We start from the raw sequence: 25,476 nt of genomic DNA, 5'->3' as shown, positions 1-25,476 counted from the left end.
CGCCACCATGGCCGAGAACGACTCCTTCCTGCATCTGGCGCGCCCGCTCGGCCCCGCGTCCATGGGCACCCAGCCGTCGACTGCCCCGCTGAACGTCGCCATCCAGCCCCAGGTATGCGACAAGCCACGGTCGAGGCTGCCTGCTCTACTCTCTGACACCATCTGCTAGGCCGTCTTCTCCATCCTCGACCACTCGCTCCGCCGCCCCGCCGAGCAAGAGCGCGTCATCGGCACCCTCCTCGGCACCCGCAGCGAAGACGGCACCGAGATCGAGATCCGCAACTGCTATGCCGTCCCCCACACCGAGACGCAAGAGCAGGTCGAGGTCGACATGGACTACCAGAAGCAGATGCTCGCCCTGCACCTGCGCGCCAACCCCCGCGAGGTCCTCGTCGGCTGGTACGCCACCAGCAGCGACCTCAACACCTTCTCCGCCCTCATCCAGAACTTCTACAGCCAGCAAGGCGACGGCACATGGCCCCACCCCGCCGTCCACCTGACTGTCTCGACCGTCCCCGGCCAGGAGATCGAGTCCAAGACGTACATCTCCGCCCCCATTGGCGTCACCGCCGAGCGCGCCGCCGACTCGTGCCTCTTCATCCCCGTGCCCCACGAGATCAAGTACGGCGAGGCCGAGCGGTCAGGCCTGGAGCTCATCTCGTCCGCCAAGGACCGCGAGGACCGGTCGCAGGACGTCATGACGGACCTCGACTCGCTGGAGACGGCCATCACACACGTCCTGGACATGCTCGAGCGCGTCTCCAACTACGTTAACAACGTGCTGGACGAGGAGGCCGAGCCATCCTCCGCGCTGGGCCAGTTCCTGATGAACGCCCTCAGCCTGGCACCCAAGGTCGAGCCCGCCGACATTGAGCGCGACTTGTACGTCAGAATTATCCATACTTCCAGACATATGCTAACAATTCCAGCAACGCACACATCCAAGACGTCCTCGTCGTATCGTACCTCGCCAACACCATCCGCACACAAATCGACCTCTCGAACCGTCTCGCGACCGCCGCGCTCACCATGGGCGGCGGCGACCCTCTCGCTGGCGACGGCAAGAAGGACGGCGACAACAGGGGCAAGGGCGGCGATCGACGGGGTGGCGGCAAGGGCAGGCAACAAAGAGAGCAGGAGGCATGATTGGGATAAAAGGCACACTGCATGGAGTTTGGCGTTCTAGTGACATGCCACTGCTGACGCAGTAAGCGCGGCAAAGCGCTTAGGGATCAAAGAAGAAAAGGCTGCGCGTCTGGATACGAAGGGCAATGGGACAAGATGATGAGGAGAGGCGAGCGAGCTGAGGCATGAATGAGCCGCTCGCTGACGAAGTAGAGCATCATATGGTGCGCTGTATCACTACTGCTTTATTCTGATGGTAGCAATGATGGCATTTGACCGGATGCATAAGGCTTGATGAAATGAACAAGATCAAACAGCTGGGGTAGTGTATGTGATCTCATTTCCTAATGCCTGATTCTCGATTCTCAGATTCACACACAATTGGTCGCTATTTACATTTTAGTGCACCATGATAGAAACACCATGATATAAAAGCAGATGCACCTTGGAATTGAAGTCCAAGATATGACGCGGAAGAGCATGCACCTCGGAGTTAAACTCCAAGATAGAACGCGGAAGAGGATGCACCGTGATGGAGACCACGATAGAACGCGAAAGGAAAGTGCACCGTGATAGAAACCACGATAGAATGGAGTGCACCAGATCGAGATCCGATAGAACGCAAAAGGAAAGTGCACCTGATGTGAATCTGAAAGGACGCGAGAAGGAAGTGCACCGTGATAAAGACCACGATAGAACAGAATGCACCGTGATAAAGACCACGGTAAAAAGCGAGAAGGAAAGTGCACCAGGTGTGAACCCGATATGAAGCGAAAGTAAAGTGCATCAGGTGTGAACCTGATAAAACGCAGTAAAAATCATGCTCGCGGCTCTCCTCAGCCATACGAGCCGCTTGCCACTTCGGCGTCTGCCATAGCCCAATTCCTTCATTTCATTTGTCTGTCTAAGGATTAACTTCAGTGGTTTGGGAAGGGCGTTGGGGGTTGGTACTTACGTCGAGGTTCAATAGCCGTGGTGAAAGGCGTTTGCAATTGTTTTGTCGATTTGGGTCATGCCGATTTAGTCCATGTCGATTCATGTCATGTCAATGTAGTTCATGTCGATTTGGTTCATGTCGATTTGGTCCACTCAATTCGAGGTTCATTCGATTTTGGTTCAACCAATTCGGTTCGAGGATCATGTTCGAGGACGAGCTCGCGAATAGCCGCCGCAATATGCCATGGATGCTGACGTTTTCGCGACGCCTCCGATCCCGCTTTGTCATTTTGCGATTTCGATTGCGAGGCTTTCAATATGGACAATTCGTCGAGGTTGGTTCGCAATTCTGCCGCTTTGGATGCAAGGGCAGAGACGACGGCATCGTCTTGTTCGTCTTGAACGATGTTAGCAGGGTGCTAAAAACAGCGGAGGCATGACGGTGACTCACTTCCGATGCCTTTGCATCGCAGGTACAATTTCACAATTCGATTTTCAACAGCAATTGTAACATTTGCGCTTTGACGAGGTCGTGGTATCAACGATTCAGCGCCAGTACGCCAGCAACGAGGCGGCCGAGCGCTTTGGTTGTGCGCTCGTGATCATTTTGCAATTGCAATATTACCAAGGAGTCATGACGAGGATGAGCGAAGGCTCTAGCGATTTGCGATTCAATGTGTGCCGGCGTAGTGTTCACATTGCGATTTGTTGGTGTTGCTTCGTGTTGGTGGGGGTGTTGTGGTGATGGACTGACTAGGCAGCAGCGGAAGGCAGGCCCGACACCCCGCATTGATCAGTCACGTGCTAGTGCGTCATCGCTGGTAACACCTGAGCGCCTTCTGCAACACCTCAATCGCCGCAAGTACTCAGCATCTACCAGCATCGCGCATCGGATGGGTATCGAACTTGCCGACGACTATCCACGCTATCGCTCAGGACTTCTCTATATGCCATGTAAATCTCCAAACACAACGCGAAGCGATCCCCCATCGTGGCGCAGTCGTGGCAGTGAACTCCAAACTCTTCAGCCTGATAAAAGCGAGGCTGGCGCTCTCCCTGGTTCAATAGCAGTATAGGGTAACACCTTCACATCGTTCCTGGTAGGATCTTGGTTCTGGACCAGGCTACGAGATGTGCACCTCACCGCCCATTGTGCAGTTGCCTCAGGCAGACTTAGATCTCGTGTCGTCGTGATGGCTTTCGGTCCTGTTGGCACCGCGTACTTTGCTGCGCCTGGTTCACAGGCCCACCTGGAGAAAGTTAAGGTATAAGGATGTCTTGCATCTCTAGTCAGATTGACCAACATGCTAGTATTCTGGTTACGTATCTTTCTTACAATGTCACTTCGCAACACTCTCGTCGCCGACGACACCGCTTCTGCTTCGTCACAGGGCGTCGCGAGCCGAGCGAGCAACCTCAATGCCGTTCCCGACGACATTCACCACCTCATTCTCTCCGACATCGCGGATACATCACCCGCAGACTTACTCAATGTAGCACAGTCTTCCGAAGTCTTGCACCATGCGGCGCTACCATACATATACCGCAACATCATCTTGAACGGAGAGTCAACGGCATACAAGACACTTGTGGAGAAGCTCTCCAAGCATGAGCACGGTGACCTTACGAAGCACATCCGCAGCATCACCGTCAAAGACAAGGTACCATCCGAAGACCTGGTTATGATACTCAACAAGACTTCGCGGCACAGGAATCTTCGATCGCTCAAGTATGTTCCTTTAACCATTTCAGATGTCGAAACTAAGTCTCGTAGTTGGGAGACCTCCGCGCACATACCTCCGGCAGTATACGACATCATCCACGCGATTGGGCCGAAGCCGGAGATACGCGTTGTTGTCGTGGACCGGAAGATGGCAAGGACCATTCCCCATCGTCAGATGGACATGAAGCTTCTGTCGTCTCCGCTTCTTGTTAGCTTGACCTACGAGGTATACATGCAGGGCTTCGCCCCCGAGCACCCTTGCCGATCCGAGTGGCCCCGACTGTCCCAGGCACTGGCGACTGCTGGAAACGTTAGATCTCTTCGGCTCCAAGTCTTGCAAGACGGTCACAACCTTTTCACACCCGATACAGAGCCGGCGAAGATACCGCGCCTCGATCTCACCACCGGTATGCGCCTACCTCTACTGGAGGAGATGACTCTTCAGACTTTGAGATACCATGGCCAGACGGCGTACCTCTGGGACCTCGACTACTGTCGCATGTTCCGCGATGCTATCGACTGTTCCCGACTGCGTAAGCTCGACTTCGGCGGCGAACATCCCGCAAACTTTTTTTCTTGCTTCACGGGACTTTGCCCCAAGCTAAAAGTGCTGAGTTTTGGGATGTGGGAGGGTGATAAATCGCCTGCGAAGCGGTTCATTGAGTCGATTGATGCACTTGAACATCTCGATCTGTCACGAGCGCAAGCGGGTATAGACGATCTTTGGCCCGCTATTGAGCAGCACAAGGATACACTCGAGACATTAATCCTTAGGCCGACATTCGAAGCATACTGCCACAAGGTTGTTATGCCCTTCAGCCGTTTGAAGGACATCGCGCGAACATTCCCTAGGCTCAAGCATTTAGGCTGGGACGCACCCTGCGAACGCAACGTAAGCACCGCTCGCCCGGACCAAGTCGTAGTTGCGCTGACCGTACCATTAGATCGATCCGCAACATCTCGTCGCCCTAGTAGGGATGAATCTTACGAAGCTTGATCTCTGGCTGCACATTCCGCAAGAAGCAAACGACTACAGCGAAAAGCTCGTACAGGATATCTGGGGCAACATCCCCCACCCCGAACTCAACAAAGAGAGTACTGTGGCATCTGCGACCGGTATTGCAGATCGGCTTTTGGGGTCTGGGCAAGGTGCTTTCCAGTGGCTTACTCTTCATCTCTCGCGAGAGGGGGCGTCGGATCGCTGCCAGCCGTATATGATGTACTCGAAGCTGCAACTTAGACTGAATGGGCGTTCTAAAAGGACGCATGGAGAAAAGTGGGATGTGCGCGGTAAGCTGGACTGGTCTTATGAACCCACTTTGGTGGAAGATCTGCTTTTTGAGGAGAGGTAGGGGGATGACAGTCGGGGCGGAGTACAAGACCGTTTTCTAACTCCGTCCAACGGTACTGCAATGATGCAGATCGAGCGATGAGCCACTCACGACTCCCGCAATACATCACAATCGTATTCGCAAATAGACTCCCCAAATGAGAGAGATGGCAATCACCAGATTCATGGTTGGCTCGTCTTACCCGTGGGTTATCTGTGAACCACGGAACAGCCCTAGGTGTCGCATCTTTGGTAGCGAATGGCGCAGTTATCTGTCTACTTGAAAAATTCTGCATCCGATATATTCGCCGTCGCACCTATCATCTATCTCTCTTCACAGCACTCGCTACAATGGACGAATATGACCCAGAAGAACGAATTAACGAGCAAGAAATGGAAGTCAACGATCAGTCGCCCACACGAGAGCAGCGTAAGGCCGCACGACGCTTCGAGAAGTTCGAAAGAAGAGCCATAAGGAACCGCATAGCCCATCTCGACCAACTCCTCGCACGCGCGAGGGAGAATGCATACAAAGCTCATCACCGCGCGGCCGAGCTGAGCAACGAGGTCGAAGAAGAACGACCAGCCCTTATCGAGGCCTTGCTTCCATACGAAAGGCGCAAAGCCGCAAGATCGAAGCAAAGAGCTAGAGACCAACACCTAAAGATGCTTGACCGGCTCTTCCGCCTGCCGAGAGAGATCCGCGATCTGATATACCACCACGCCTGGAGCGGCACGATAATCCCGTTCTACCAAGAGCTAACCTGGAACTTCGCGGAGCACAATCTAATGCCCCAGGGCCCAGTCATTACGGCTGAGTATTCATCTACTGGTACATACAGGGCAAGTCTCATGTCGCACTCGGAACTGGTAACACCAGTGAACGGAGGGCCCTGCAAGGGACTTAGACACGCGCAAGAGTACGCGTGGATTTGGACGAGCCGGCAGATCTACGCGGAGTCTACGGAGCAGTTCTATCGCTACACCCAGTTCACACGACCAGTGCGGGCTGAGAGACATTACTATCACATGTGCGCGCACATCGTTCCGAGACGCAAATTGTATGAGTCGACATACGCCTTCCCGAATATCCTCCTCGCACGCCGCGTGCTGCTCGATGTAGGATACGAAATAAGCCTTGACGTCCCCAACTACGGCATATCGGCCTCGATTCTGGAACTGCTGGCTATGGCGAAAAAAGGGGGTGAGAAGAAGGCGCTGCAGGTGAGTTGGATAAGCAATCTGGCGGATACGAAAGCTTTTCATCTTAAGGATTTGGTTCCGGCGAGTACGCCGCACTCTATGGCTAGTAGAGCGTTTGATGAGCTGGTGTTGAAGGATTTGGAGAGGGTGGGCTGGGAGATTGCGGTTGATGAACGGGAAACGTAAGTTAACGGTACGGTGGAAAGGTAAAGCGAGATTGGTCAGTGTGTGAATGCGCAATATCAAAGACCTAGACAACTGGAGCTCTCACAGATAGCGGGCGTTTTAGGCATGATACGCCTGCGATCGATAGCAGAAACGCGGGGGAGGATGCTCTCGCCAGAGTAGCAGAATCTTGGTGCTAGCGCACACATTCTTCGTTTGTAGTGGGAATTGGTGGCGACGGTACCGCACGAGGCGCAATAGTTCGATAGCAATAGTGCTGTTACTAGGATCGGCTTGGACAGTCATAAATGTAATAACATCCCAAGCTCATCCTAGCCACTCCCCTTCCCAATCGATCGCCGAAGCCACGAAGCCTTCTTGTCAATCGGAGGCGAAGCCAAGTTCCTAGCGCGCATCGTTACTAATGATCCTGGAAATACCATACTTTCCCAGAGATGCGGTGGAATGACCAGATCGATGTCTTTCAACAGATCATACTCTCCGTTTCTCACTAGCTCTGAAATAATAGCTACGCCGGAGCCGATCTTTGCAATGAATTCCTGCATTCCCTGCGCAACTTAGTGCGAGCATGTTTATGAAGCTTGGAAGACTACTTACCTCCCAGGTGTGACACAGATGCCAGGGGCATGAGAACTTTCGGCCGATAGGATCCTGAAACATCATCGGTGCACTTGTCTTCAGCGCAAGCTCAATCGCTGCTTTGGCTTCTGTCTCTTGTTGCGCCTTTTGTATGACTTGGAACCTTTCGTATTCTTTCTCATCTCGAATGCGTATCGCTTCAGCTGCTGATGCCGCAGCTGCGTCTTTCTTCATTTGCTCATCTTTCTGGGCGAGGATTAGTTTCTCGAGCTTCCTTAGTCTGTGGTCTTCATGGCTAGAGCGACGTGAACTCGTTGCTGACATGTTGGGTCTCACTCTTGAGTTTTCTGCGGTGATATCTGACTGTCTTCGCTCCTGTGTAGGAGACTCTGGGGTTGCATCCTGACGTTCTTGTGGCATATCGTTGCGTGCCGACCTCCCACCTGTGCGCTCGGGCGAGTTCCGTAAATGCGCTCTAGTATTGGATGTCGACGAATCATGTTCGTAGGCAGTGTAGTCTGCACGTCTATGCGCAGAAGTATTCCCGGAGGCATTCCAGCTCCACGTCGCCTTCGGGCTCTGGTAATCTAGCACGTCCTTTGCCAGGGCACAAGACATTTCCTGTAGTTCGATTACCTGAGCACACTCGCGAGAGATTTGAATGGCACAGCTATCGTCCTCACAGTCTTGGCTTTTGAGGACGGTTGAATTGTGTCTCGTTATCAAGGCTTGTTGCAGGTGCGCTGCACAAAGCATGACCAACTCTCCACCTGCTTCCTCTGCCGTGACTTCAACCTCTGTCAAAGCGCTAGAATCCAAAGTGAGCGTAAATGATGGGCACTCGTCTTGCTGGGTATCGCTGTGATGATGCAGATACCCGGAAGCGTCTTCGGCGAACTGAATGTGGCTCTCCACTTGTGTCCTTAGACTGTCGCTATAAGTGCGTCAGCCATGCTACCGTGTTTGCAGTCTTCTGTAGCGTACCTGATTGATTCCGGGGCATCTCGCTGCAGTGCAACGGCCAGATTCATCGTGGAGACAAGCACTAGGATGGTGGTCTTGAAGGAATCAACTAAGCTCTTCACGAACATAACCTTGGGCCCGATTTTCATCCATCTAAATCGGAATCGTATGAGCGGCATCGTGAAAGCGCGTCGTCTGGGATCCTTCTGGATGGGCTCCCCAATAAGCATCTTCATGTCTTCTATGAGGGTGCTGCATGCCGCGATTAAAAAGACAGTGATCTCGCGAAGCTTCTCGGTCTTGGGATGTGGAAGATCAACGACCGTACTCAACTGCGTGAGCGAGTTTGAAAAGACAGAAATATCTGCAGCGATGAGCCTAGCTTCGTACTCTGCAGATTTGATGACATTAGCGACCTGGAGGAGCGTTCTGGCCAGCTGTGCGCTGGTGCCTGCCAGTGTGATTAGTGAAGCTGCCAGACCGATGACCTCTGCCATAGCGACAAGGTCATGTGTTCAGAAATCGGGTGCTGCTCGGTATGAGTCGCAAACGTTGTGGATATATGAGTCGTAAACGTTGTGGATATTGAGCCAGGCTCTGAAGCAAGCCTGTTCATGAAAGCCTCTTGTCGTCGTTCTGCTGCTCCGCCCCCAAGGCTGAGATATGTACGTTGATTGTATTGGTTGTGACAGGTCGCATGCCCCGCACCGGTAAGCATCTTCATGACAGAGTGTACTCAGCCATGCTACACCACCTGCAGATCCTTAATCGAAGCGAGGCAGAAACCTATGGCGGATTTTGTTATCGGTGACGGATGGGTCTGATGTGGAGGCGGAGTGGAGAGGCGGCCGAAATGTGGCGGCGTGCGGTGACGCGGAGCAGGCGAGCAACTCGCGACTTCCAAAATCCAGGTCGCATCCATCCTATCGGGTCGTCTCGAAACGGAAGTGACATCAACAGCAGAACTTGCGACGAAGATGCACTGGGGTAAACACATGTAATGACCGATTGGCGCACCCTATCCACTCTCCACATCCGCAGCCTTCGTCTCAACCTTAATCTCCGGGCCCTCAATCTTCTTAACCTTCCTCCCCTCCCACCAACTCATAATCCCCGCAAACATCGCAACCCCACACCCCAACGCAATAAACGTGCCCGTCGCCCAAGTCGGGCGATCCAACCGATTATAATGCCACATAAAAAAGCACAACACAGCCTGCAACAGCGTATTCAAAACCATCATATCAACCGTAAAAGCCAATTTCCACATCCCCGTCGGCGGCGCCCTCTCCCCCGTAAACGTCTGCGGCATCAACTCCTCCTCGCCCCTCCACCCCTCGTTCTCCGTAAACCAGCTTGGTGGTCGAAACCAAGCTTTATTCTGGTTCCAGAGCCGGCGCATGGCGTTTGAGTCGTGGAAGTGCACGGCACGCAACATCCAGTAGAAGTCGCGGAAGCGCCAGGGTGCGAGGCCGAAGCCCGTGACGCAGAAGAGGGCGTTGAGGATCTGGCTGTCGATTTCGAGCCAGATTTTGCGGGAGCTATAGTTGTCGTTGCAGCTGGGGTGGCACATGGCGGGCGCGGCGTTGAGGAGGAGGAAGAAGAGCATTGCGCCCCAGGCCTTGGGTTGTTATTAGTGCAAGGAGGGATTAATGGGACGGGCGTGTACGTACGACGATGTTGAGACCGTAGATGGTGATTAGGAAGCCGGAGGGGGTGAGGAAGAAGACCCAGAAGGCTTTCAGACCGTGCTTGATGGTAGGGCCCCATGGCTCCTTGTCCTCAGACGCGTGCTTCTCCTTCAACGTCCGTCTGCGGTGAAGTCCATGTCCATGAGGCCTGCGCGATCTCTTCCCAGTCTTCTCGTCTACCTCACCCGGCACAATCGCGTCTGTGGTTGGCTGGTCAAGGATCCTAGTCTGGGACTTGACCAAGGTGAGCTCTCCGTCTTCGTCTGGAACCGCTACTCGAGTGGCATGGCCATGCGCATCGAACGTGATGTTTGAGCCTCCAGACTCTGGCTCTCGCAACTCTGTCAAGTTGGGCGCTTGAGCCATTGCCGTCGCAGTGGCCTGCCACATGCCCAGCTGCGGTGTCGTGTGCAGCAACGACAGCGACATGCCGCGCGCCCGCCCAATGATGCCCTTCTCTTGATCTTCGGACATGGCTGGATGTGTATGCGCAGCCGTCGTCGTATGCGATACAGATTCGGACGTCCAAGTCGAGGTTAATGATGGAGTGGGTGCTTCCGCTTCCGCTTCACATGTCACTGAACCTGCGCTCGGTGTCTCGCCGTTGAGCTACTCGGGAGCAGAGACGGTGACGCCTATGTATGCGGCCCTCGGTCCAACTGTGATAGGCGTAACAACACGGACGATCATGGCGCCGCCACACGAAGTCCTGAGTTTCCGGTCCAGACTATCGAGATGGACACGGCCGAGCACAATCTGTTCGTGCGAAAGTTCGTTGGGCGCAGATGATCGGCGGCGCGGCATGGGTAACACGCCGTTACGGTGGACTAAATCAAGTTATCGTGCAACAATTATTTTAGAACTTTAAAACTGTAAGCAGAGTAAAATTTTTAACTTAATATTACACTACGCATTATATAAAGGCTTAGAATTTAATAGAATATATTTATATTACTATTAATAACCTCTTAGAAGAGAGATTAAATATAATACCTTCTTATATAGAGGCTCTATAGGCGCTACCTTATATCTACCTTTTTATATATAGATAAAGTCTCTATACTTATACTATAGTGCTTAGAAGCTATAGGCTAGGTAGTAGTAATTATATAATACTTAGAAAACTATTATCTAGCTTATACTATAGTTAGAGTATATACTTATATAACTAGTAAGCTTAAAGAGCTTAGAGTTAGGCTTATAGCTAAAAGAAGATCTATTAGAACTACGCTTAGAGCTACTAAACTAATTCTTTTACTTACTATATAAGAGGCTAATAGAAGAATTCTTACTAGTACTATAAAAGTAGGTAGAGGCGTAGTTATTCTAAATATAGTTAGAGTAGGTACTTCTAAACTAGCTAGTAACACTTATATAGCTAGTAAAGTAAAAGAACTTTCTAAAGCTATTATACGTATTACTATAGTTAGTATAAGCTATTATATTAAGCATACTCTTAAGATAGACTAGAATAGCCTTAATATATAAAGTACGCTAGAATAAAATATAGTTAATAGTAATATAACTAGTATAAGTAATAAGAAAAGTAATAGTAGAGTTATATAAAGAGGTGCTAGCTATATAGATAGAGAAGTTAGCTAGGTAAGTATAGTCTACGCTCTATATAGAGTTAGTATATAAATAAGAGTAAGAAAAGATATATATATAGTATAGGTAAAGGCGTTAGAGAGAGTAGTAGTAATAGTAATATTAAAGACTAGAATCTTCTTATATAAATTAGAGTTAGAGATAGTATCTATCTAGTAGCTTTAGAAGTAAGTAATAGCGCTAGTAGAATTAACTAAGTAGATAAGATAGCTTTAAGTAAGAGCGTAATAAGCTATATAGAAAGTCTTATAGTTAACGCTATACGTAGAGTAAGAGCTAACGTTAGTATTATAAAAGAAAAAGTTCTTATAAGTAATTTAGTAGCTAGTCTAGGTAAAGCTAAGACTAGTAGAAAGGTTAGCTATAATAGTTATATAAGAGTAGATATTAAGAGAGTTAAGCTAAAGTTAATAAAAGCTATATAAGAGTAGAAGAGTAGAAAGAAAGTAAGGTATAAAAGTAATAGAGAAGAAGAAAAGTAGGTTATTTATATACTTAGCCTAGAGGCTATAATTATAGTAGTCTTCTACTACTCTTACTACGTAATTTCTACTTCTCTCTCTTATCTATATAATACTTTAAAAAGTTTAAGAAGAGCTATAGAAAGATAGTATATAGAGAAAATTTAGAGTTCTAGTGCTATATAATACTATCTAGCTATTATATATCTTTTAAATATTATATTATATATAATATCTATATATATAATAAGCGTATAGAACTCTTAAAGTAAAAGAAGCTAGAAATATCTAAGAGCTAGCAAAATTCTGCTTTACCTCTAACTACGTTATTATCTTATATACGTATAGAACTATATATAATTATCTTATATATATATAGAACTATACGCGCTTCTTACCTTTACTTTTACTTCTAGTAGAAACTCTAATAGAAGTTAGCTCTTATATAGGCGTTAGAAAGTTAGAAGACTTAGATAACTTAGATCTAGAGATAGTGTTAGCCTAAGAATTATAGAAATATAAGTTTTCTAGGTTACTAGTATTATTTTATATAAGGCTATCTTTAATAGAAAGTAGCTTAACTCTATTAGTAGAGAATAAATACTACTTTTAAAATTTAGAAAGCTAAGAGATAGATTACTTTTATATAATAAGTTCTTTCTACTTACTCTTTTTTCTACTTATAAGTGTTTTAGGTTCTTTCTTAATAGCTTTCTCTTTCTTAATAATAACTTTCTTCTTCTAAGCCTTACGTATAAGTAGAGTTAGAGTATTTTCTTTTTCTAACTCTTTCTTATATATCTTAAAGTAGATAAAGATATTATACGCACTACTCTAGATAGCCTTTTTAAAAATACTCTTCTTAAATAGCTTAAGTATTATATAAAAGCGCTATATACTTTCTTCTAGATATATTAGTCTATTCTTTATAATATCTAAAGCTAGAAACTTTAGAAAGTCTTTATATAGGCTATACTACACCTTATTTACCTTACTAAGAAGCTAGTTATTAATAAAGAAATCTATATTATCTAGAGTAATATTCTTAATTAGAAAGTTAGACCTAACTAGAGAAATATAAGAAAGTGTATTTTTAAGTATACTATACAAGACTTATAAATAATCTTATAGCCTAAGAAGTTTATTAGAATTCTACTACTTAGTTATATAGAGTATTATATAATAACTAATATAAGATCTATCTTTATATAGCTCTCTTTACTAGTAGTAAGGTCTTTCTACTTCTATTTCTTTATTAGAATTATACTCTTATTCTTCTTATACGCGTAGTTTAAGATAGAGTTATTTCTTACTAGTATAGACTTTATATAAGCTTAAACTTTTATTATATTCTAGTTTATTAGAGAAAGTTATACTTTTAAAAGTAAGTTTATTTATAAAGGTATATATAGAGCTCTTAATATAGCTTTTAGAGTAGAGCTTTCTTTATCTAGTAATAAAAAGTTAGTAACTAAGCTAGTATACTTATTCTACTATATATAAAACTCTATCTATAGCGTATAAGAGGTAGTAGAAGAGGTAGAAGAGGGTCTCTCTCTATTTATATTCTATTAGCTATAGAACCTATAGAACTTAGTAATCTAAGTAGAGTTATATTTCTAGCTAGTATCTAGGTAGAACTTTGTAAGAGCTATTATATAGAAGCTAAGAAGAGAAAAAAAAGTTAAGATAGAGAAAGTATAGAAGGTTAGAGAGATTAGGTTATATATAAAGAATTTTTATACTTCTCTATCTATTTTCTTAGCTATATATACTCTCTACTAGCTTTTATTCTTTTTCTTATATAAGCTATCTCTAATAATAGATTCTATATCTTCTACTACTTATCTAAAGTCTATTTCTAACGCGCTCTTTTATACGCTATCTTACTACTTTAGATACTCTAGTAGTATCTAGTTAAAGAACTCTACTAGTGTTTAAATTAGCTCTAACTAAGATAAAGAGTTAGAGGTAATATATATCTAGGCTCTTATATAAAGTACTAGATATACTTTCTAGAAAGCTATATCTCTATTTTCTACACTACTTATAATAGTATTCTATAGATTAAACTCTAACTTTTAAAGCTATATTATACACTAAATCTATATAGCTAGAGAGAGAATAGTATCTATATTCTAGTTCTCTATCTCTCTATCTAACTTAGCCTAAATAGCCTTATTATATAAAGTTCTAAACTTCTTAATATAGTCTTCTAGCTGCTAGTATAGCTTATTAGGTCTACTAATAACTATATTTAGCCTTCTCTTCTACTTATAGATAGTGTAGGTATTTTATATTTATATAAAGATATACACTTTCTCTCTTACTATAGAAAGATATATAGCTATTATAGTAACGTAGTTAGCTAGGTTTATATAACTATATAGCCTATCTTATATTAACTATAAAAGAACTTTCTATCTTATTAGTTAAAGCTTTATATAAAGTAGAGTAAACTTACTTTCTACTAAAATAATACTTCTTTAAATAGTATTACCTACTAAAACTTAATTCTTTAGTTTATAGTACTAGTTCTGTATATATAGTAGTTCTTAAACTTAATATCTAAAATAATACTTTTTGTAAAGAGGTATTACGTGTATAAAAGATATACTATTTTACTACTATAATTAAACTATATATACTAAGAAAATAGGCTAGCTATCTTAATAGTATTTAGGTACTATTATATAACACTAATTAAGATACTAGATAATACTTCTATATATATCTATATAATATATTAAGAGTATATATCTATTCTAGTATATATCTTAATACTAAACTCTTTAAGTTTATTATAGCTATCTATAGACTATATAAAGTTTAGTTCTAGTATAATATACTCTTCTTTTCTTCTCTATACGTCTTTTCTACGCTAGTCTACTTTTTCTAGGTTTAGCGTATAATAGATATAAAACACGTAGTCTTTTATAATATAGTTTCTCTTTAATCTTAAATAAGTATAGAAGTAGCTTTTACTAAATCTATTAAGAATTTTCTTTTTTAATTCTTTCTTATATATTCTCTATATAAGCTTATCTACTACTACTTATAGATCTATATCTATAGCTTTTCTCTTTAATTTAAGCTAAAACTATATATAGATTAATATTTACTTTAAGATATTATAGCTCTTATTTTTAAGCTTCTTTAGTATCTCTTTATTATAAAGTCTTAACTTATAGAAGAAGTACTATATAAGCTACTTAAGATACTCTTTTACCTCTAGTTCTATTCTTCTCTTTAACCTCTACTTTTTTAGCTACTTCTTAATTATATAAATAGACGCGCGTATTTAGCGCTTAGTGTTTAGCTAAAATTTTAACTCTTCTACTATATAGCCTACGCTATATAGTTTAGTAAGTTTATCTCTATAGAGTTCTAGGTTAATAATAAAGTATCTAGCTAAGAATATTAGTATGCGCACTATACAAAACAATATTTTATATACTAGATATAGTAGTATTACGCTCTTATATAAAGGTAGTTAAGATAGTAGGTTTTAGGTAGGTAGAGATTTTAATTTTCCTGCAGGGCAAAAATAATTATTGCACGACCTCTTAATTTAGTCTACTGTACGCTGTAGATTGGCCCGCTTCGCCGCAGAAGATCCGCGGCCTGCAGATTGCGAGCCGATCAAGTAAGAGGTGTAAGCGTGCGCTAGAGGCAACCCGGAAAGACTGATTACTCGTACCAAGACCAACAGTTGAAGCATGTTGATGCCCGTCATTCGTCTAATCTTCCTATAATCCATCGGGAGCCCGATGTAGCTTCCGCGTGCAGCCGGTATCGCAATGCCTCTCAACTTCAGCTCCAGACAGAAGCGCGGCGAGTACCATGACGGGAAAGCGCAAAGTACCGGAAGAGTCAACACGTTCGGCCAGGTCGCCATACAATTCCACAGGAACACGACGCATCTGAAGTACTGGTTCGACAAGCTCCAAAAAGATTCCGCGGCATGCCGACCGCCGGGATGCGCAAAACCGCGAAGAGGCAGCACGACTTTGGTGGATGAGTTCATCAGCGACAAGACGAGCAGCATCAGCGCACCGCGGCTGAACATCGCGATACATATCTGCGGGTCTCGCGGCGATGTGCAGCCTTTCATTCCGATCGCGAAGCTGCTCCAGGCTGCGCCACATCACCACCGAGTGCGCATCTGCACGCATCCGGCCTTCAAGGACTTTGTGGAAAGCAACGGGGTGGAGTTCTTCTCCATCGGAGGCGACCCCGAAGCACTCATGGCTTACATGGTGAAGAACCCAGGGCTACTACCAAACATGCAGTCCATCAAAGCCGGCGAGATTGGCAAGCGACGAAAAGAGATGGCCGAGATGATGGAGGGGACCTGGAGAAGTTGCATTGAGGCGGGTGATGGCATGGGCGAGAGAGTCTCAGCATTGGACGTAGACGCGCCTGAGGATTTGTTCATCGCAGATGCGATTATTGCCAACCCTCCGTCCATGGGCCACATTCATTGCGCGGAGAAGCTTGGCATTCCGCTGCACATGGTCTTCACCATGCCATGGTCGCCAACAAAGGCTTTCCACCACCCCCTAGCGGCCATGGAATATGGCGAAGTTGAGAGGTCGGTCGCGAACTACTTCAGCTTCGGCATCATGGAGCTGCTCACTTGGCAGGGCCTAGGCGATGTCATCAACAAGTTCAGGACGCAGACCTTGCACCTAGACGCTATCAGTCCACTCTGGGGTCATCTCTTGCTTTCGAGACTTCGCGTCCCGTATAGCTACCTATGGTCACAGGCTTTGATCCCGCGGCCAGCTGACTGGGACTCACACATCAGCATTACCGGTTTCTCGTTCCTGGATGCCGGGTCGAATTACACGCCGCCGGTCGACCTGGCTGAGTTTCTTGCGAAAGGTCCTCCTCCGGTGTACATTGGTTTTGGCAGCATAGTGGTAGATGATTCAGTGGCTCTCACCAAGCTCATCTTTGACGCTGTGAAGCTAGCAAAGGTCAGAGCGATCGTCTCGAAGGGCTGGGGCGGCGTGGGTGCGGGTGATGTGCCGGATGATGTGTACCTCATCGGCAATTGTCCGCACGACTGGCTCTTCCAACGGGTCTCTTGTGTAGTCCATCACGGGGGCGCGGGTACGACGGCTGCCGGTATTGCCTTGGGTAGGCCTACGGTTGTTGTGCCCTTCTTCGGTGACCAACCCTTCTGGGGACAGGTAAGCGTGCGTTGATACACGACTGAGCCGACCTAACAATACGATAGATGATCGCAAAAGCTGGAGCTGGTCCAATGCCCGTTCCCTTCAAACAGATGACTGCCGAGAGCCTTGCGACGAGCATTACCTTTGCGCTCCAAGATTCGGTCAAGGTCGCTGTTCAGAAGATGGCCGAGAGTATCGCAGAGGAAGACGGCGCTGGCGATACTGTGCGCGACTTCCAGCACAAGCTGGGCATCGATGGAATGCGATGCCATATCTGCCCAGATCGCCTCGCTATATGGCGAGACAAAGAGACTGGCGCACATCTCAGTGGCTTCGCAGCCTCCGTGCTTGTCCAAGAAAGGCTGTTGGATTTGAAGCATCTACGTTTGTTGCAACATCGGCATTACTACACCCATGAAGGCGCTGAAGGGCCATTAACCGGTGTCGTCGCTGCTTTCGGAGGACTCATGTCCTCTTTGGGTACCGATACAGCTGAGTTCTCGCAGCGGCTGAAGAAGAGACCACGCGAAACTGAGGCCGACGTCGAAGCCTTGAGACGAGTACCAACCGTTGATGAGCCCGACCTGGAGAAGGGCATCACATCCAAACACTTCCACCACCTGGCGTACAGAATGGCAGCGAAGTCATGCGATGACGACTACACGCACAATTTCGAGAAGCCGCAGAACCGCCCGGGCATATCAGCTCTCCGCGAGAAGATTGCTGCGAGGCGAGCAAGAGGCGGCCGTGGCTACCAAATCACAAGCGCAACCGCACATTACGTCGGTGATCTCGCGGCTACAGGAGCCAAAACCCCAGTCGCCTTCTTCTACAACATCGCAAACGGCTTCCGGAACCTACCCTCATACGCAATCCACAACGACCCCGCGCGACAACGAGACGAAATCACTGGTTTCGGCAGCGGCTGCAAGCTCGCCGGCAAAGAATTCGTGCTCGGCCTCAGCGACGCACTTGTAGGCATCGTCCGCCACCCCTATCTCGGCGCGAAACAAGAAGGCGCCATGGGCTTTGGCAAAGGAATTGGGCGAGGTCTAGCTGGGCTATATCTCCATTTGGGAGCCGGTAAGTTCGGGTTCCGAATATTCCGCTTATCCGTTTATCTAACACTGTCTGTCAGCGGTCTTTGGCCTGCCAGGATACTTCCTGAAAGGCGTCGAGAGGGGCCTCTTGGCGCGACATCTCACTGCGCTGCAGGCGGAGATTTTCTTTATCCAGCTGCGCCGATCTGCGGTCGCGTTCCGTAGTGCGAGTGATGTTGAGAAGGCGGCGGTGGTGAAGAAATGGGCGGAAGTGAAATCAAGCATAGACAGGCATTAGCGAGGAAGTTTTCGTAGGGCTGGTGGCCTCGTCTGCAAGGCACCCGACGAAGGATGCGGAGCGTTGTTGTTGGTTGCAAGGAATAGCCGGTGGCAGCCTGGGCCGCTACGCCCCGTTGGTTTTCGCTTCAGCGCGGTGAGCGCTAGCCAAGTAGCACCGCGCGACCACCGATATGGCTACGATTGCGACGGGCTACAAAAGCGACTGCCAGGCCGTTGCGAAACGTGACATCAATATACCCCTATCCTCTTCATACTCGTGCGACTTTGAGATGTTTTGCGCCCCGTTGTGATTGCTAGCAACGTCGCGACACGCTCACGACTTAACGCCCCGAAGTGTGCCGGAGGGACACAACATCCAGCGTGCGATGGAGTCAATAGACTTGAAGCGCGCAGCATGGCAGATCGCGCTATCTGCAGCGACTGCCGCCATTGCTGTCTTCATGTTCAAGTTGGTGAAGATGCGCATGATCTTCTACAGGCTCAAAAAGCAGGGCATGGTAAGCAGCCCTCCCCAAACGTGCCGCTCGCCCAGAACTAACATCCCCCTCCTCAAAGCCAATTCCAGCATGGGACTTCGCAACCGGAAATATGAGAGTAATACCAGGCCTTCTCAAGCAATTCCCAGAAAACTCGCAGCAATCCGACGCCTTTACATTGCTCTCAAACTCCTTCCCCGACTCCGACAACTGCTTCTACGTCGATCTCTGGCCATTCACCAGTCCGCTCATGATCGTCACGTCACCCGAGATGGCAATGCAAGCGTGTCAAGAACACGATCTGCCCAAGCCGCCCATTCTGATTCCGTTCTTTGCGCCGTTTGCGGGAGGCGCGAATCTTTTCGATATGAACGGCGCGGAGTGGAAGAGGTCGAGGGCGCTGTTTAACCCGGGGTTTAGTGATAGGGTTATGATGGAGAGTACGTCGCATATTATTGAGGAAGCTGAGGTCTATGTGGGGTTGCTAAGAGAGCATGCGAAGAAGGGGGATACGTTTTCTTTGGATCGATTGACTTGTGATTATATGATGGATCTCATCGGCGTCATCACCATGTAAGCATACCACCAGCTCATCACGTGTGTCTCAAGTACTAACACAACCAGCAACGCACGTCTCCACTCCATGACCAGCCATAACGCCCTTGCAGCAGCGATGCGTAGCTCCATAGAATGGAATTGCCGGGACCAGGAGATGAATCCGTTCAAGCGCTGGAACCCGTACCGCCCCTGGATCGAATGGCGAAACGGCAAAACGATGGATCGCTACATCAGCACGGAGCTCGACAAGCGATACGAAGATTGGCGTAGCAACAAGCCGTCCACCCGCGCCAAGTCTGTCATGGATATCACCATAGCCGCGTACATGGGCGAGCGAAAAGGAGCGGCCAAGCTCGACCCTGAGTTCAAGCGGTGGGCGACCGTTCAGATTCGACTGTTCTTGTTCGCGGGACATGATTCGACGGCCGCTACTATTGTATACAGTCTCTACATGCTATCCAAACACCCAGAAGCCCTGGCCAAAGCCCGTGCAGAGCTCGACGAGGTGTTTGGCGCAGGCAACGACACAGCCGCCGGCGTGCTGAAGAAGCATCCAGAGCAGATCAATAAGCTGCCTTACATGAACGCGGTAGTCAAGGAGACTCTCCGCCTCTTCCCACCCGCCTCAGGCATGCGAGGCGGTCTCCCCGGCGTCTTCCTCCGCGACAAAAACGGAAACAAATACCCCACCGAAGATATCAACATCTGGGTCGTCCACGGCGCGATCCAACGGAACCCGCACTACTGGCCCGAGCCTCACGCCTTTTTACCCGAGCGCTGGCTCGTCGAGCCCGGCCATGCTTTATACCCACCTAAAGGAGGGTGGCGCCCGTTTGAATTTGGCCCGAGGAATTGCGTGGGGCAGACGCTGGCGATGCTGGATATCAAGATCACGCTGGCTATGACGGTTCGTGAGTTTGATGTAAAGGATATGTATGAGGAGTGGGATCGACTAAACCCTTCGAATGGGATTAAGACGGTATTTGGTGAGAGGGCGTATCAAGTACCGCAGGGGGCTGCGCATCCGGTGGATGGGTTTCCTTGTAAGGTGAGTATGCGGGGGTCGTAGTGTAATGTATCAGCGCGGAGAGGTGGCTCGAGGTTGTTGTATAAGACGTCGCATCATGCGCATCTTGATCATCTTGAATGCATTGCGCACGCAAGGGCTTTTCCTGGCTTCCGACTATATGCAATAGGCGATGTCCCACAGTGTCCACAGCGTGGTGCTGTGTAGTACGCGTAGTGGCGGTGGTTGTTCCGCCAACGCCGTGTTTAGTGCGCGCGGCAATCTTTCCGATTTCCGAACGTGCACCCTGGGCGGGCTACAACTTTGTATACTAGCAGCACCACCAGCACCAGCACCGCCAACTGCACCGCTACGCATTGATACGACTGATACGCTTTCCGACACGTATATATCCAATTCCCTTCTTGATTCCTTACGTAACGACTTCATTGGCCAGCTGCCTCCCTCGCACCGACCCTCACGCAACGCCGTCACCTCACCGCACATGCGATAGTCACCGTCACACCACCCCCCGATCGAGATGCTGGGCTTCCGTCCGCTATCCGTGGGCAAGCGGAAAGCCAAGTCGTACAACCAGGCGGCGACCCACGAGCGCGATGTCGAGGACGGCGAAGTCAACGAGAAGGCCTACCAAAGCGACGACTACGAGGCCTACATGTCCTCGGGCACCACGAGCCCATCCTCATCCCGGGAATCCTCGGGCGCATACGACCCGAACCCGAACAATATCGAATCGAGACCGCTGCGACGGTCCTCCAAATCCCACCGGAGAGCCCCTTCGAAAGCCACCGTCAGCGCATACAGCTATAGGAACCCGCGAGCATGCACGAGATACTTCGGGCTGGCCGTGGCGAGTACGCTGCTCTTCTTCATGTACTTCCTCTTCAGCAGCAGCTGGGCCTCGATACGGAATGCAGAGCTCGGCCTGAACAAGCCGCCGCCGCCGCCCAACGTCTGGGAGAGCTTCCCGTTCCTGAAGCGGTACCACGGCGGCGTGCGGTCGCTGGTGAGCCGCGAGAAGAACGTGCCCGAATACCCCACCAAGCAGGACATTGACCCTGAGCTGCCCGCGGAGGAGCCTAAGAGCGACGTCGAGAAGCGACAGTCGCAGGGCGCACACATTGCCGAATCAATACCGTTCGACCCGTACCCAGACTACAGCGGCGTCAACTACGTGGACACATACGGGCCGGTCGAGACGTGCTATCTCGATGCGAACGACACCATCAAGGTGCCAGGGCTGCGGGCATACAAGGGCGTACCCCAGGGGATGCCGGATAACGTCATTGGGAGCTACGAGACACTGGGTCTGAGGGACGATGTCTGTTTTGAGCGCTTCGGACGCCTCGGTCCGTATGGCCTCGGCTACAGCAAGCGGCGCGGTGGGACGGGCGCCGGCATGGAGGGCGACCGCGAAGGCATCGAGGACGTGTGGAAGGTGGACGCCGAGGTAGACTTCCGCGACGTCAGCTGGGCGGAGGCAATCGACCGCTGCCTGGAGAAGAACAAGGGCCGCTTCCAGAAGCAACCCAAGTCCCGGACAGACTCATTTACCATGCAGAAACGCGATGCTGAAGACGCTCCTGCAAACGCCACCGTGCTACAACCAAAGGCGGCACACAATACGCTTCTCCCCAGGACCGCAGTCCTCGTCCGAACATGGGACGACTACAGCTACGACGACGAAGACATCATGTACCTCCGCGCACTCGTCTCCGAGTTGAGCCTCGCGTCCGGCGGCGAATACGAAGTCCACTTCTTGATCCAAGTCCACGACGACAACAAGCAGATCTGGGCCGACGAGGCGATCCACCAGGAAGTCCTCAAGAACGCGCTACCTGCTGAGTTCGCCGGCATGGGCACGCTCTGGTCGGAACGTCAGATGGGCTTGATCTACGGCGGTCTAGAGGAGTCCAACTACCGCGGGCTGCCTGTACACGGCGTCTATCGCTCCACCTTCATGCCCGTCACCTACTTTGCCCACCAGCACCCCGAGTTCGACTTCTTCTGGCACTGGGAGATGGACGTTCGGTATACTGGCCACCACTACCACCTCTTCGAACAGGTCTCCAAGTGGACGACTGCCCAGCCGCGCAAAGGACTTTGGGAGCGCGACGCCCGGTTCTACGTCCCATCCGTCCACGGCACCTGGGAAGAGTTCAAGCAGATGGTGCACTGGCAAACCCAGCACGGCACAAACAACCAAGCGAACAAATGGTCCTCGCATCTGCCCCCCAACCCCCACGTCCCCCTCGCCGAAATGCAAAAGCCCGAGAAGCCAGTCTGGGGCCCAGAACTCCCGCAAGACTACCCCGACATCGAAATCGACGACTCCGTAAAACCAAACACCACCATCACAGAAGACAAGTACGAGTGGGGCGTTGGCGAACCCGCCGACCTCATCGTCTTCAACCCCCTCTTCGACCCCGACCACACCAACTGGATCCTCGCCGACGACGTCACAGGCTTCGATAAGAAAAACGGCTTGCCACCACGACGGACTGCGATCAACACCTCTGGCCGCCTCTCCCGCCGCCTCCTCGAAACCATGCACCGCGAACAGTCGCGCCACCGGCATACCATGTTCTCCGAAATGTGGCCCGCGTCCTGCGCTCTGCACCACGGCCTCAAAGCCGTTTACGCCCCTCATCCCGTGTTCATAGACCGCAAATGGCCGACACAGTACCTCGCCGCTATCTTCAACAACGGCCGCAATGGCGCGAGCGGCGGTGCACGCATGTCTGTTTTTAGCGATGAGCGTCAACATAACTTTTTGGGTACGACTTGGTACTATCACGCTGGCTTTGCTCCTAATCTGTGGAAGAGGTGGATGGGGTATAAGGTTGATAATGATGGTGGTGAGGAATACGAGGTTGCGGGTGAAGGGAGGATGTGTTTGCCTGCTGTGTTGTTGCATCCGGTTAAGCAGGTTGATTTGGTGCAGGAGAAGGAGAGGGTTGAGGAGGGGGGGAAGGTGGAGTGAGAAAGCGGTGTGACAATTGTGCTGCGCTGTTGCGAAGTTCGGGTTGGGATAGCAAGGCGTTGGTATTCGATCTTCACCGGCGTCATGGAGTCGCGTTGGACACGCGCATGTTAATAGCGTTTGATTCTTGTTGTATATGACTAGACACGATCTTAACTGTCATTCATGTTGGATATGGATATATGAACAGATATGTAGAGGCTCTTCTTATATAGCGTTGCTTTTGTACATGTATCAAGAACAATCTTCTTGTTGCTCTTGATATGCTGAGCGCTTCCCTCCCCTCACGCTGAACAGCTACTCGGCAAGCCCAAGACCATCTCGGTGGGTGTCTCTACCCTCTCTCTCTCTCTGCTGCCCGGGGTTCCACTTCCTGTTTTTCTCCAGACTTTCTTTGCTCTCAATAACTCCTCGGCAACCCCAGCACCTTCTCCCCAATATAATTCAACACCATCTCCCTACTCACCGGCGCAATCCTCGGTACAAAGCACTCCCTCAAAAACCGCTCCACATCATACTCTGCCGCATACCCCATCCCCCCATGCGCCAGCACCGCCCTCTCACACGCCGTAAACGCCGCCTCCCCCGCAAGATACTTTGCGCTATTCGCCGCAACCCCAATCGCATCCTGCCTAATCCCCGCATCCGTTTTACTCGCATCGTACAGCCGCGCCGCATGGTACGTGACATGTTTCGCTGCTTCAAGCTGCATGTACGCGTCCGCGAGGGGGTGTGATATGCCTTGGTTCATGCCGATGGGGCGTTGGAACACGGTGCGTGAGCGCGCGTAGGCGGCGGCTTTTGTGAGGGCCGCGTAGCCTAATCCGAGGGCTTCGCCTGCGAGGAGACACCGCTCTGCGTTCATGCCCCCGAGGATTATTTTAAAGCCTTCGCCTTCGCCGCCGACGAGGCACGACGCGGGGATCTTGTAGGCGTCGAAGAAGACTTCATTTGCGTCGACGGCGCGCCCGCCCATTTTCTTGATGCGGCGCATGTCCAGTCCTGGCGCTGAGCGATCAAGCGGGATGCAAAATAGACTCAGCGCTTTACTTGGTTTCTCCGCTTCTTCCCGTGGCGTAGTTCGCGCGAGTAGGATCATGCGTGAAGCGACTTGCGCACATGTTATCCATATCTTCTGCCCCGTGATGCTATACCCCCCTCCATCCTCATCCTTCCGCGCAAACGTACTCAGTCGCAGCGTATCCAACCCCGAATCCGGTTCCGTAACCCCAAAGCACGTCCGCCACTCCCCCGATATTATCCTCGGTATAGTCTCCTGTAACTGCGCATCACTCCCAAACTTAGCCAACGGCTGCGTCGCATACACATTCGCGTGAATCGCCTGCGCGCCTGCGATGCCAGCGCCAGATTCAGCGATTGTCTGCATCATCATCGTCGCCTCGGAGATGCCCAGTCCAGACCCGCCGTATGCTTCTGGTAATGCGATGCCGAGCCACCCGTCTTTCGCCAGCGCGGCGTGGAAGTCGGACGGGTCGCTGCTGCTGTCGTCGCGGTTGCGCCAGTAGCTGTTGGGGAAGCGGGAGCAGAGTGCGAAGATGGCGTCGCGGATTTCGAGTTGTGTGGAAGTGAAGCCGGTTGTTTCCATGATGTGGCAGCGGGGGGTGCTGCTGAAGCGGCATCGTTGGGGGTGGATGCGGAGGCGTGAAGCGGTGCGTGTTGCGCGCGAGATGCGCAAGGTGCGCGATGCTGCTAGGGATAGCATCGTCGGCGTGAGTGGTGGTTACATCGGTGCTGTTGTTGCGTTTACGGCTGTCGCATGACGTTGGTTGTTGACGCGCGAAGTAGCCGACTTGCGATGTTGCCGCAGGTGTGGGGTCGAGAGTCGTAAAGCCGAGGTGAAGTGCTATAGCGGGCCTTGCGACACCCTGTCGGTCGCAGCGCGGTATAGTAGTTGTCGCGTCTAGAAGTATAGAAATAAATAGAAGAAAAATTCTTATATTATAAGCTTATATAAAAAGCTTTCTTAAATAGTAAAGCTTCTAAAAGATTATTTTAATCTATTCTAGTATTATAACTACTTAGCTATAAACTACTCTAGATCTCTCTAGATCTCTTTAGACTACGCTAGCCTATATAAGTATAG

General features: G+C 49.5%; 8 protein-coding genes across 8 annotated transcripts; 4 read left to right on the top strand and 4 right to left on the bottom strand.

Moving 5' to 3' along the window:
- Positions 1-7: 7 nt before the first annotated feature.
- On the top strand, positions 8-1,146 carry J4E88_010983 (uncharacterized protein; the record flags this gene model as incomplete). Its single annotated transcript, XM_049404573.1, has 3 exons — positions 8-112; positions 170-882; positions 930-1,146. The coding sequence occupies 3 exons, from the start codon at positions 8-10 to the stop codon at positions 1,144-1,146; spliced, it is 1,035 nt and encodes a 344-aa protein (XP_049249670.1).
- A 2,219-nt stretch (positions 1,147-3,365) lies between these two features.
- On the top strand, positions 3,366-5,136 carry J4E88_010982 (uncharacterized protein; the record flags this gene model as incomplete). The annotated part of the gene is made up of 2 exons (XM_049404572.1): positions 3,366-4,676; positions 4,729-5,136. The coding sequence occupies 2 exons, from the start codon at positions 3,366-3,368 to the stop codon at positions 5,134-5,136; spliced, it is 1,719 nt and encodes a 572-aa protein (XP_049249669.1).
- A 329-nt stretch (positions 5,137-5,465) lies between these two features.
- On the top strand, positions 5,466-6,503 carry J4E88_010981 (uncharacterized protein; the record flags this gene model as incomplete). Its single annotated transcript, XM_049404571.1, has 1 exon — positions 5,466-6,503. The coding sequence occupies one exon, from the start codon at positions 5,466-5,468 to the stop codon at positions 6,501-6,503; it is 1,038 nt and encodes a 345-aa protein (XP_049249668.1).
- Positions 6,504-6,814: 311 nt separating this feature from the next.
- On the bottom strand, positions 6,815-7,502 carry J4E88_010980 (uncharacterized protein; the record flags this gene model as incomplete). The annotated part of the gene is made up of 2 exons (XM_049404570.1): positions 6,815-7,051; positions 7,101-7,502. 2 exons carry the CDS (start codon positions 7,500-7,502, stop codon positions 6,815-6,817), a joined length of 639 nt encoding a protein of 212 aa, XP_049249667.1.
- Positions 7,503-8,005: 503 nt separating this feature from the next.
- Positions 8,006-8,542, bottom strand: J4E88_010979 (uncharacterized protein; the record flags this gene model as incomplete). The annotated part of the gene is made up of 1 exon (XM_049404569.1): positions 8,006-8,542. One exon carries the CDS (start codon positions 8,540-8,542, stop codon positions 8,006-8,008), a length of 537 nt encoding a protein of 178 aa, XP_049249666.1.
- Positions 8,543-9,063: 521 nt separating this feature from the next.
- J4E88_010978 (uncharacterized protein) lies at positions 9,064-10,210 on the bottom strand (the record flags this gene model as incomplete). Its single annotated transcript, XM_049404568.1, has 2 exons — positions 9,064-9,666; positions 9,719-10,210. 2 exons carry the CDS (start codon positions 10,208-10,210, stop codon positions 9,064-9,066), a joined length of 1,095 nt encoding a protein of 364 aa, XP_049249665.1.
- Positions 10,211-15,605: 5,395 nt separating this feature from the next.
- Positions 15,606-23,372, top strand: J4E88_010977 (uncharacterized protein; the record flags this gene model as incomplete). Its single annotated transcript, XM_049404567.1, has 6 exons — positions 15,606-17,003; positions 17,051-18,075; positions 18,663-18,825; positions 18,884-19,377; positions 19,429-20,410; positions 20,883-23,372. The coding sequence occupies 6 exons, from the start codon at positions 15,606-15,608 to the stop codon at positions 23,370-23,372; spliced, it is 6,552 nt and encodes a 2,183-aa protein (XP_049249664.1).
- Positions 23,373-23,772: 400 nt separating this feature from the next.
- J4E88_010976 (uncharacterized protein) lies at positions 23,773-24,978 on the bottom strand (the record flags this gene model as incomplete). Its single annotated transcript, XM_049404566.1, has 1 exon — positions 23,773-24,978. The coding sequence occupies one exon, from the start codon at positions 24,976-24,978 to the stop codon at positions 23,773-23,775; it is 1,206 nt and encodes a 401-aa protein (XP_049249663.1).
- Between the last annotated feature and the right edge of the window lie 498 nt (positions 24,979-25,476).

This window comes from Alternaria novae-zelandiae (genome assembly GCF_023758075.1).
Source record: "Alternaria novae-zelandiae strain BMP 2774 chromosome Unknown scaffold_48, whole genome shotgun sequence".
NCBI classification, from domain to species: domain Eukaryota; kingdom Fungi; phylum Ascomycota; class Dothideomycetes; order Pleosporales; family Pleosporaceae; genus Alternaria; species Alternaria novae-zelandiae.
This window is presented reverse-complemented; position numbering and strand designations above follow the sequence as displayed.